The sequence below is a fragment of the Puma concolor genome, chromosome A3, assembly GCF_028749965.1.
Source record: "Puma concolor isolate L17-30 chromosome A3, mPumCon1.1.hap2, whole genome shotgun sequence".
NCBI classification, from domain to species: domain Eukaryota; kingdom Metazoa; phylum Chordata; class Mammalia; order Carnivora; family Felidae; genus Puma; species Puma concolor.
In genome coordinates this window covers 26,637,670-26,650,250 of record NC_141669.1, presented here as the reverse complement: position 1 = coordinate 26,650,250, position 12,581 = coordinate 26,637,670, and the positions used below count along the sequence as shown (strand labels likewise).

Below are 12,581 nucleotides of genomic sequence, written 5' to 3'. Positions count from 1 at the left end.
TTAGACATTAAAAGTCATGCTCAGATAAGGGGTTTGTCCAGAAAGCCCTTCAAAAATAAATTCTACCCTTAAAACAGATTCCTGGTATATTTAATTCTTACTTTAGATAAATTACATATAGCTGTAATCTCCAGGCCAATAGCCAGTTCTGGAACAACTGTGTACTCACTCAAAATCCCCACCAACAGATTATTATAAACTTCTGATACCTGTCAGAAACCTTTCCCTGTCTTTACCATTCAAAGGTTTCTTTGCAGCTGCTGCTTCATCTTCAACAGTTGCCACATAATCCAACAACCTGGACACCAGCATAACAACCCAACTGATCATGGGAATATCCAGTACTCCTAAGAAGAGATGACAGGGGAAAATACAATCAGGTGACTCTAAGAGTTCTAATGAAGTCTGAGAGGACAATTATGCAATAAGACATTTTATAAATTTAAAATATACTGTATCATTGCTAACATTAACATTTACTTATAATAAGCCTCAAAATTGGAACTTATGGCCAAATTGAGGAACATACTGAACATAATGGAAGACAAATGCTTTATGGTATGAGAATAGATTCTTAGTTATAGGTTGAATCCAACAGATAATAATTTATAAATTAGGAAATAAGGTGTAAGGTCCTAGTCTAAGACTTACAGATAACTAAATTAAAAAAACTCTCAATTTTGCCTTCATAAAGTTTTTTGAACTACATTCTCAAGTTTTTGTTCCAATAACAGTTTTGTTGCTCAAATGAAATACGATGACCAGAACAGCAACTGTGCCTTAAATTAAGAGAGACTTAAATAAGAGAGTTTGAAGGGTGCCTGGTGACTCAGTCAGTTAAGCATCCAACTTCAGCTCAGATCATGATCTCACGATTCAAGGGTTCAAGCCCTGCGTTGGGTTCTGTGCTGACAGCTCAGGGTCTGGAGCCTGTGTCTCCTCTCTCTGCCCCTCGGCCCTGCTCAGGTGCTTTCTCTCTCTCTCTCTTTACCTTTCTCTCTCAAAAATGAACATTAGAGTTTGATCTTAGTTATGACCGTAAATAGGAAAAACATAATAGTTCCCAAATTCAAAATTCAAATAATGAAAAGGTAATAGGTTTTTAAAGCAATAACCACATGGCAGTCAATCACATGAAAGTCTACATTCTAAAAAGTCTACATCATAGAAATATTAACAAAATGTGCCATGACGAATATTAAAATAGGTACTTCACAGTAGCCATTTTATGAAAGCAGTAGTAACAGGAATCTTATGTTTTTACAAAAGATGACCACTTGAAATAATACCTTCTGTCCTCCTATGCATGGGTAACTGCGGCTGAAGAGGTGACAATAAATTATCCAACAGATTAAGTAAGCTTTCTAATACTCCACTATTGCTAAGTGATCTTTGACCAATGCAGGAGAGCAACATGAATACCCTAAAAAAAAAGACATACTAAGTATGAATCAATTTGCTCATTAAAAAAATAATTTACATTGAAATTTAACAAACAATAGGATATGTAGTTCTCAGCATGATTTATATCTCGAGCTATGATGTTAAAATTGGCTCTTTTCAAACTACAGGTTGTATTTTTTAACTAAATAAGAAATCAAGAAGAGAACTTTATCAAAGTCCCCAGAAAATGCGTTTAACACATAAAGTAACATAATCTGTTAGGAATTACTTGTAAAAAGAGACCTATAAACTCCACAGATTCAATTACAAAACTACAGAAGGTAGTCTGGTTATATCATGTGTAATTTTCAATATGCGTTTTGCTAGGCATTTCCCAAACCCTGGAAAGAAATGTTTCATTTCCCCATTCAGGATCCACATATGTAGGATTTCAAAATCTGAGCAATGACTGTGAGAATTAGAAATTACTAATAATGAACAACTCCAGTATCTTCTGACCTACCTATCTTGTGGGAAGATGAGAAGCTGCTCTGAATTGTACAGTTCCTGAAGAACATTAGAAAGAAACTGACCCCACCATCTTTCACCACCACAGAGCTGAACAAGTAGAAGACCAGTATGCAATCGTATCTTTGGTGTTCCACTGATGCACAAGTGTTTAAAAAGCTCTTCACAGGCCTGGGCATGAAATGTGCTCTGCAAAACTGCAGGAACAGAGTGTCCTATTACAAAACAGAAAACAATAAAATTTCCTATTTAAGTGTATGCTGTAGTATCAGTATCAGCATACCTAAATACACTTTCTTCTTTACCAGGATTCAGTACACAATTGTATTTTATTTATTTTGCTATTCATTTCTTTATTCTTCGTATGAAGAATTTAATTGTTAAACACTTGGGGAGGAGAAAATCTAGCAGTTCAATCGACTGTATTTCTTATGTGTGGAGTTGGGTGTATCAGTTAGCTGAGCACGTGTGTTTGTGAGTGCACGTGTAATGATCAAAAATAGCTCCTGTTATTAGAAAATGACAGTATATTAGGGTAGCAATTTAGTAACAGTTTTCACAATAACAATATTTAATGTTTTGCCAATAACAAAATGATGTGCCACATCAACAGCAAAACCTCAAGAAAATTATCGAAAATCCGTTTAAAACAAAAACAAGTAAAAATATGGAGGAAAAAACGAGTTAACCTAAACACATTTCAGAGTCACTTTAGAAAGGACATCAAAATGAGCAACACTCAGGAAATATTAACACAACAACAAAACATGCAACAAAATCACATCAAACACATTTCTAACATTTAAAGAACTTAAGCCAAATACAAACCATTGGAAGAGTGAAGAAGACTGAGCAAAGTGTCCAATAAATATCTGATGATGGTACGTAACTGCTCTGTGGAAGACGTCTGAATCAAATCTTTTGGATCTGATGTTTCACTTAACACTTTCCGACTTGTACCTAGAGCTACTTTGAGCCTCTGCACTGCATTATGAGCCAAATTCAGCTGAAGCTGTAGCTGAATACAATCTTGATAGGCAGAAAAAACTCTACTGTCTTCCTCAACTGCCTTGTCTGGTTTTCGCAGAAAGTACTGTGCATTGTTAGCACTGTTGAGAGGAGGAAGATCGATACTTTGCAAAAGAGTTTCTAGTCGATGACAAGCTAAGTTATACCTGGAAATAAAAAAAAAATGTACAAAATAATTCCTGCAATGTTCTCTCTGATATATATGTATAAATGTACACTGAAAATTAAATCTCTACAACCATTAAAAAGAATTCATCAGTCGTTAAGTACTAAATAAAGCCAGTTATTTAATCACAATATTTTAATTTATCAAATATTACTGTAACATTCGTTTCCTACTTCCTTTTGTTCTTTTTTTGTTTTTTTTAAGTTCACATTTTTTTTTTTTTAGTAATCTCTGTACCCAAAGTGGGGTTTGAACTCACAACCCCAAGATCAAGAGTTGCGTGCTCTTCTGACTTAAGCCAGGTGCCCTGTCCTATTGTTCTTTTCTATACATCTAGGAAAAGACATTTCTTGAAAAATATATGCAAGACATACAATATAAAAGGCTTCAATAAGATTAAAATAGACTGCAATTTTCTAATAACCTGCACTGTATATCTTCCTGTAGAGCAACCATCATTGCTAAATGCTGGTCAATTTCCGGTTGGTTTGCAGATTCACCCTCTCCCCTTAAAGGATCATGCATTAACTTCAATTCACTCTCCCAAGGCAAGATATACGTATGACCATAGTAAAATCCTAATGGGATTTTGGCTCTGGCATTTGTACTTCCATAACGTCCAATGACAGTGATCTGAAATGAAATAAAAAACAAAACAAATCAAAACATAAGTATACATACACTCCATCTGCAAAAAAATAAAATTCTGAGCAATGAATTTAAAAAGATAGTTATACTTTTTAACTATATGTCTAAGTATCTTTCATAACCTGTCAGAAACATGGAAAGCCTATCAATTCACTGTCTTGAAGTCTTTTACCTTCATGAATCTGCACACAGGAGGTGGTATCAAGTCATGCAGAATTAGTGAATGGGTGCTTATGTCAGTTGCCACTACCAGTCGCCTCCCATCCACCTCTTCTCCTAAAGTCCAAATGTCAATTGACAAGGAGGCCAAGTCTCCACAAGTGGGAATCAATACATCTGTCAATAGTATTGGTCTGCCAAAATCCAAGGTCACAAATCTCCTTGCTCCTATTAGAGAGAGCAACAAGTGACAAAAAATACCATTGTTTCAATTAACCAAAAGATACATTCAAAAACAGTTGGGAACACTCATCTTAAAATCCGAAATCAACTTATTAAACTACAAACAAATAAGTAGAAAGAGGAGGTAGCCTTTGAAAATTTTCTGAAACTTCAATCCATGCTACGTAAGACTGAAGTAAAAAATACACAAGAGTAAGTTTGTTACTGTGACAATCAACTGTGCATATAAGCTTAATTTAAAATTTTTTAATGTTTATTTATTTTTGAGAGAGACAGAGTACAAGCAGGGGAGGGGCAGAAAGAGAGGGAGACACAGAATCTGAAGCAGGTTCCAGGCTACGCGCTGTCAGCACAGAGCCCAAAGCAGGAGGTGAACCCAAAAACCGCGAGATCATGACCTCAGCCAAAGTCGGATGCCTTACCGACTGAGCCACATAGGTGCCCCAAAGCTTAATTTAAAACATCAGAGCAGAAAAACTGTATCATCAAAAACAGTAGATAGATGAACTCCTAAAAGTTATCTGCTCTTTTTTCAATCATTTGGTCACTTTTTAAAACTTTCCCACCTAGACTCATTAATGATACCAAATTGTTATTACTTTAGTTTTCTCAAGCCTTGTTTAACTTCTTATGGAGTTAGATCCTACATTGTAGTTACAATGTAAAGTAAAAGTACAAGGCAGAAATCACATGCAGTCAGCACCGCCACTATAAAAAATCCCTTAGGAAGGTCCTCCAAAGAAGACAAATGCAGCTTATCTCAAACACTGTTTTTTGCCCAGGTAGTGGCACATCACTGTCTCTTCAGCTCAGTTCCAGGCAAAGCACATGGCTTATTCTCAAGGACCACACTAAACAGGCAGGATGCCTCTTCGTGTAAACACTAGAATCGCACGCAGCACAGCTGAGATGTGCACATTAATGAAAGGCAAAAATGATCACAGAGGAATGGAAGAAAGAACAGATTTGCATATCTTAGCTCATATACATTTCAGAATAAGCCCAATTAGTGAAACAGTAGACAGCATTGTTAATCATATAGTTCTTTTTCTTCTTTACCAGGTTGGGGTGAGGAGCACCTAATTAACCTTACCAGCTACATTTTACAGTGAAGGAATCAACTGAACTTCTAGAACTAGTTTTCAATGGAGCTAGTTTAAAAGCAAACAAGGTAGTTACCAATACTTCCCTAGACAGAAAAACTATTAAATAACAAAGAACATAATTCTTCTATGTCCTACAGTCAATTACAATGATAAAAAAAGAAAAAAAAAAAAAACCAAACTGCAGTGTAAAAAACTGCTCACATTCCATAAGACTCCACAACAAATCACACTCTAAATGTTACAAATGCTAATGTTGATACCAATGAAGGATTAGTTGAGCAAAAAACCCATTAAGAATTTTACCTTAGGGGCGCCTGGTGGCTCAGTCAGTTAAGTGTTGGACTTTAGCTCAAGTCATGATCTCACAGCTGCTGAGTTCGACCCCTGCGTTGGGTTCTGTATCTCCCTCTCTCTCTGCCCCACCCCAGCTTGTGTTCTCTCTCGCTCTCTCAATAACAAAGAAATAAACTTGAAAATCATTTAAAAAAAAAAAAAAAATTTTACTTTACATTTTTTAAAAAACTCTCTCTTCCAAAGAAGAAACATCGCAATGCAATAAAGCAAACTATTCATATGATAGAAAGTGCCACAGTATGCATTATACACATATTACTTTCTACTATAAAACACACTGTGGGTTTCTACTGAATTCTGCTGCAGCACAAGCCCAGAACTAGTAGTTTGGTAGGATGATAAGGTTAAAATCACCTGTGGTTTATCAGTAAACATATTCTAGTTGAAAACATCTATCCCAGTCATGGGTTGCTAGCATGTAAGTATGTCACAAACTTAGGCAGAATTTGAATTATCAAGAGACCATGAAGTGTTATTAATTTTACTTAGTTACTAAAATCAGCAGTATGTCTATCTGCTATTTTCTAGAAATAATTCCAACATCAGGATGCTGGTCTTAAGAATATTTAAGCGTAACTTCCAGTGTAATGATAATCGAGCAGCTACAATGGAGGTAGATGGTCATGTCCATCAGAGTTCAACAGGCAAGACCCATGTGCAGGTGAAATCCACAGTCCGGACAGAACTAGTCAACCTACCCAGTAGCACTCTGCCACCCAACGTGGTGAATGCACAGCTGGAGCCTTATGTAGTGCCTACTCCTGGTAAAATGTACTTACCTGGGAACAGATGTGATTTACTTGCAAAGGAAAATCAAACTACAGAATATTAAGATTCAAAGGGCTAGCAGAATAGGCAACAAAAATATCTTAAGAAAGTCAAAGATTACCTGAATGCATTCGCTCTATAATAATGGACTGGTGAGGTGGAGGTTGAAGAAAATGTGAAGCATGAGAAATTGCAAGAGCTAGACCAGAACCAAGTGGATTCTAGAAAAGAAAAAAGTATAACTCTATATTGATATTACTCTTGCTCTATACAAACTAGTAACTGTATATCAAATTAACAAGTCTCATCTCCTAATGTATATTCTGTAATATTTTAGAAAACAACCTAATTTGATGTATCAAGTTGGCATAATAAAATTTTGCCTTCTCAAGCTAGCGTATACATCATAATATTTTTAAATGTCTAAGCGAACACCTATTTAAAATATAAGAATTTACCATTCTGGACTTGTTGGAATTTTTGTTATGTGCAGCAAGATTGACTGTTGGGGGATCAATAACTGAGCCTGGGAAAAGCTGTGCAAGTTCGGCATTAATCACAACGGAAACTGCTTCATTGGGTGGGGTGAGTGGTGGAGTCATAAAAAGTGGTGTTGTTTTTGGAGTGGGTGGAATAACATCAGATGGATGGATGAAGAATCCGGGGGCTGCCACCGGGTTGGAAGGCACAGAGTTGTGAACAGGACCTACTGCTGATGCTGCTGATGCTGCGGCAGCCGCTGCAGCTGTTGTCTGATGTAACTTGGCTTCCAGCTTTGCTTTCTGTAAAAGAAGTAAAGGCAACAAATGTAGACTGATCCTGCCTACCTGAACTGTAGGGAACACTACACAGGAATATTTTATGAAGATAAACATGATTAACTAGATCCTAGTTAAATAAAAATGAAATTAAATAAAAATGAACTCCACATGAATTGAGCATTTCTTCACTATACGAACTTCATTAAATATTTGATGTAAACTTCCTTGTGTTTCGGAAACTTGGACTTCCACAAAGCAAAGGTGGAAAGAAAGAAGAACAAGTACATGTAAATAAGGAAACACAGTTCTACTCAGAACGAAATATTAACAGGAGGAGGCGGACTCTCGTGTTGCCTAACCTGATACAATTTGTCACCTGGAACCACATGGGATGCATTTAGAGAACAATAAAAACTCCCAAGCAACTGTCATTATTACTAAATTTTAATCCACATGACTGCAAATCATCTTTAAAATATTTTAGGTTAGTCAATCTGTAAAAATAGTAACTGGTAACCATAACGTTTGACCAAGAGTGTTTAAACAGAGTTACAACGAATTTTACTAAAAGCCTGCCCCCCCATATCAATTATATTCCATCAGATATTTGTCAAACGAAATTTACTTTTATAATTAAACACTTAGATATATCACAAAGACATTACCTCAATTTTTGCAGAAAATGATTAGCTCAGATCGGTCAACCTACTTTCCTTTATGAAAATAATGGGCATTTTTACAGTACTTTTTTCAGCTTTTGAAGTTTAGAGACAGCATGAACAAAGAGCCAAAGAGTCTCCAACCTGTTGCTGAAGCTTCAAAAGCTGCTGCTGTTTCTCTTGCAGCACCTGCAGCTGTTGCTCGGCTGAAGCCATTGCATGAGAGAGAGACTGCAAAGCTACCTGGGCTGCTGAACTCAGGGCTGTCGAAGCTTCCCCAACTGTCCCCGATGACAGTCCACCTACTGCAGGAGTAACCCCGAAGGAACTCACTGGTGTAAGACAAGGGGGAGAGAAAAGGGATGAGGAAAAGGTTCATGCAGAAACATGTTCCAAGTATACTATTTTGACATTAAAACTAGAGTTTCACTTTAAAAGACAGTAAGCTATAGAGTATAAAAAAGAAGACTTAATGATCAAAGTCTTAATCATAAAAGCATACTCATTGATAATAACAGTATTTGAGTTTAAGGGATCCAGGACCTATTTCCAAATCAAAAACAAAACAAAACAAACAAACAAAAAAAACCCAAAAAACAACTTGGTATACCTTTGAACTTAAAAATATTTTCAGCATGTAAGAAATTTCATTTAATATGGCTAAAATAAAAACACAAAATGAGAGTAATCCTATTATACAATTTGAGCTTAACGAATAAACTAAAATTTGCTTTACTAAGTTTTCCTGTAGCAGTACCTCCTTCCTCCTGCAAAAAGTTCAAAAAAAACCTTTAATTACATCATTTAAAAAATCTGATGACACTTATTTCTTCATTTTAAAGCATAGCCTAGACAGTCTGGCCCACATAGAATATGTAAAAGCAATGTTTCCTACCATATTCTCCCCAGAACACTAATATGGAGAGAAACATCTCTGATTCGACTTATGTCAAGCAAGTTTGGCACACCAGCTTATACATGAAGATTATCATTAATGGCTCTACGAAATCCCGTAAGTTGAACAATTTCTTTGACTTTCCTTTTCAATGTTACTCAAGTATACATTATAAAAAATAACTCCTCATTAAATATTTAACAATATTTGTGGAAAACATTTTAGGAAAAGCTAAGATAAAAGCTTAATTTCACAACATAATGAAATAGGTCAGCACAAAATATAGTTACATTAGGGAAAGATAACCACTACAACAGTAGCAAATTTTAGAGTGCATTACCATGTGACACTGTTTTAATCAATTACTGTATTGAACAGGTAAACAACTCTGAGAAGCAGACACTAGAACTCTGTTTTTTAACTGATGACAGAGAAGTGTGACCTGCAGAGCTGATAGTGGTAAAAGTAGGGCTGGAACCAAGGACTGTGTGAAAACAAAGCCAATGGGGAACCACAGCGCCAAGCATGGAGCTTACTTACATCAACTCATTCTGTCTTTGCAATGACACATAGGTAGGTACGACTCTTACCCATTTTATAGGTAATGAATCTAAAGTTGAGGGAAGTAATTTGCTAATACCTGAAAGGGTCGGGGAGAACCCAGGTATGTGACAGGCTATCTTAACATCTAACAATGCTACACTGTGCTAGGATTAAAAAAAAAAAAAAAAAAAAAAAAAACTATTTAAAAAAATTAGCTGTAATCCACAAGATAGTAATAACAAACTGTGCATAGCCTTTCACAATTAAAAGTGTCTTCAACTTAAACACACACACACACACACACACACACACACACACACACATATTACAGAATAGCCATACTATACTTCATTTAACTTCCAAGAATCCAACTCTACAAGCCTGGTCAAAGAAAGAGCAATCAAAACTCATATAAGCTATGTGCCCCAAAATGAAATCCATTTGCTTCATCTAATGTTCCACCAAAGAAACAGCTATTAATTCCAACTCTGGAGGAAAATTATTGGACTTATTGAAGCACTGCTATTGTACTTGTACTTTTTGGGTAATTACAGTCAATATTAACCACGTGGAGTTGAGCCCTTTACTGACTTTAAAATCCAATGCCCGGGGCACCTGGGTGGCGCAGTCGGTTAAGCGTCCGACTTCAGCCAGGTCACGATCTTGCGGTCCGTGAGTTGGAGCCCAGCGTCAGGCTCTGGGCTGATGGCTCAGAGCCTGGAGCCTGTTTCTGATTCTGTGTCTCCCTCTCTCTCTGCCCCTCCCCCGTTCATGCTCTGTCTCTCTCTGTCCCAAAAATAAATAAAAACGTTGAAAAGAAAAAAAAAATCCAATGCCCAAATACTACTTGTGGGAAAATGAACTAAGTAACCAGAAACACAAGAGACACATCAGCAATCCAAAAGAAATAAGTCATCCTGCAACTACAAATTTTTTAAATCTTGTGATTTTTTGATTGAGCAATATCCTTTTCTATTTTTATACAAAGGGCCTCAAAAACCATATATAAGTAGAGATCAGAAGAAAATAAAAATGACTATGACCACCATTTCTATTCAGTATCACGCAGGAAGTTCTAGAAAGCACAAAAGAGCAAGAAAAAGAAGTAAAAGATAAAATGATTAGAAAAACAACAAAGTAAAATTCTTATTAACAGATGACATGAGGCAGCTCTTCCTGCCCACAGGTCCTGTCTCCATGCTTTAATAAAATCATCTTTTTGCACCAAAAAAAAAAAAAAAAAAAACCCCAAAAAACTGGATGACATGATTCTGTATATAAAAAGTCTTTAAGAATCTACAAACTATTAGAATTAATAAGCTAATATAGCAGTGTCACATGAGATTAATATACAAAAATCAATTATATTTTTATGCACTAGCAACCAAAAAAAGGGAAATAAAATTAAGAAAAATATCACTTATACTAGCGTAAAAAAAATCAAACAGCTAAGGATAAATCTGAAAAAGATGTGCTAAACGTCAACACTGAAAACTAAAAATATCTCCCAGAGCAACTGAAGACCTAAATACACTAGATATATCATGTTAATGAAGTAAAAGGCTTAATATTAAGATGTCAATTCTCCCAAACTGATTTATATTCAAATTCCAAATAAAAAAAAATAATAAGCTCTTCGGTGTATAATCTGAAAAGCTCATTCTAAAATTTAAATGGAAATAAATACAGCATGATGATAATAATGCTGTATATAATTAATAATATAATAATAATGCTGTATAGTTTTCAATTCTGCATTTACAATTTCATGTGTTACACCTCATCAGTATAAATGACAGAATTCGGTTTTTCAATCTTTCCTTTTACTATGGGTAGTTGAAAGTTGCTAAGAGTAGATCTTACATGTTCCCACCACAGAAAAAGAAATGGTAATTAAGTGACGGGACAGACATACTAGCTAATGCTATAGTGGTAATCATTCTACAATATATAAATGTATCAAATCAATACATTATACACCTTAAACTTGCTGAGTGTTGTTATGTCAGTTATATTTCAATAAAGCTGGGGGGGAAATAGAAACAAAGACCAAGAATCTTTAAGAAAACCTATCTTTAGGGGCGCCTGGGTGGATCAGTCGGTTAAGCATCCAGCTTCGGTACAGGTCATGATCTCACGGTTTGGTTTTTTGAGTATGAAACCTGCGTTGGGCTCTGCACTGACAGCTTGGAGACTGCTTAGTATTCTTTGTCTCCCTCTAGTTCCGTCTGCCCCTCCCCTGCTTGTGGGCATGTGCACTTGCGCGCACACTCTCTCTCTCTCTCAAAAATAAACCCAAAAACATTAAAAAAAAATTTTTTAACTATTATATTAAACATATGTTTAAGAAGAAAAATGGAAAATTTCACTAAGCATATACTCAAGAGAACTGAAAACATAAAAATGTACACAAATATGCTGCATAGCAGCATTTTTCTTAACAGCCAAAAAAGAAGTAACAACTCAAACGTCCATTAACTTCTGAGTAGATAAGCAAAATGAGGTATATCCAAATTGTTTTAAAAGTAGCATATCCATACACTGGAATACTATTCAGTCATAAAAAGGAATGGTGTACGGAGACATGCTAAGTGGGTGAAACATGAAAATATTATGCTAAGTGAAAGAAGCCAGACAAAAGGGCCACAAACTATATGATTCTACATTTATAAGAAATGTATGGGGTGGGCAAATCCATAGAGACACAACATAGATTACTGACTGCCAGGCGATGGAGGGGAAAGGCGATGAGGAGTGACTGCTCATGACTACAGAACCTCTTTGTGGAGTAATGGAAATATTCTGGAATTAAAAAGTGATGATGACTGCACAACAAACTTTATACCAATTTTTTAAATCTACCAAAAAAGAAAGAAAAACAAAACTGATGAGTGTATACTACCAGATTTCAAGACTTAATATAAAGTTACAATAATTAAGACAATTAGGTACTGGCATAAGGCTAGAAAAACTGACCAGTGGACAAAAACAGACCTACACTACAGCAGACATGATTTTTAACAGACACAACACCACAGCAGAGTGGAGGAAGGGTAGATTTTTCCCATTAATAATAGAGAATGAGAATTAGTAAACTAAGATGAATTAGAAGCAAATAGCCACAGTAAAAGGAGAGATTTAAAAAACTGAGAATTACATCATTTATACTGGTAAGGTCTAACACATGAAACTGGAAATGCAAAAAGAGAATACAGAAAACAAGGCAGAACCACTGTGTACAGTTAATGGCTGAGATCTTTCTAAAGCTGATGGAAGTTATCAAGTAAGGATTCAGGAAAGCCTATGAATCCTAATCAGGGTAAGTACAAATGAAACCAT

The 12,581-nt window shown here is 35.7% G+C and overlaps 1 protein-coding gene across 15 annotated transcripts in view; it reads right to left on the bottom strand.

Moving 5' to 3' along the window:
* The window catches only part of BIRC6 (baculoviral IAP repeat containing 6), a 224,586-nt gene that overhangs the window by 128,661 nt on the left and 83,344 nt on the right, over positions 1–12,581 (bottom strand). For 6 of the 15 annotated variants that reach the window (XR_015248981.1, XM_086700323.1, XM_086700324.1 and 3 more), the window contains 9 exons: positions 7,949–8,136; positions 6,843–7,166; positions 6,506–6,605; positions 3,927–4,141; positions 3,531–3,739; positions 2,740–3,086; positions 1,907–2,126; positions 1,290–1,423; positions 210–347 (listed from right to left, as the gene is read on the bottom strand). Coding sequence is in view for 14 of the 15 variants with exons in the window: in XM_086700323.1 (XP_086556449.1) it covers positions 210–347; positions 1,290–1,423; positions 1,907–2,126; positions 2,740–3,086; positions 3,531–3,739; positions 3,927–4,141; positions 6,506–6,605; positions 6,843–7,166; positions 7,949–8,136 (1,875 nt within the window). In the remaining variant the exon portion in view is untranslated. Of the gene's footprint in view, positions 1–209; positions 348–1,289; positions 1,424–1,906; positions 2,127–2,739; positions 3,087–3,530; positions 3,740–3,926; positions 4,142–6,505; positions 6,606–6,842; positions 7,167–7,948; positions 8,137–9,649; positions 9,729–12,581 lie in introns of all 15 variants that reach the window. The other 9 variants (XM_086700326.1, XM_086700328.1, XM_086700330.1 and 6 more) reach the window with 6 other exon arrangements.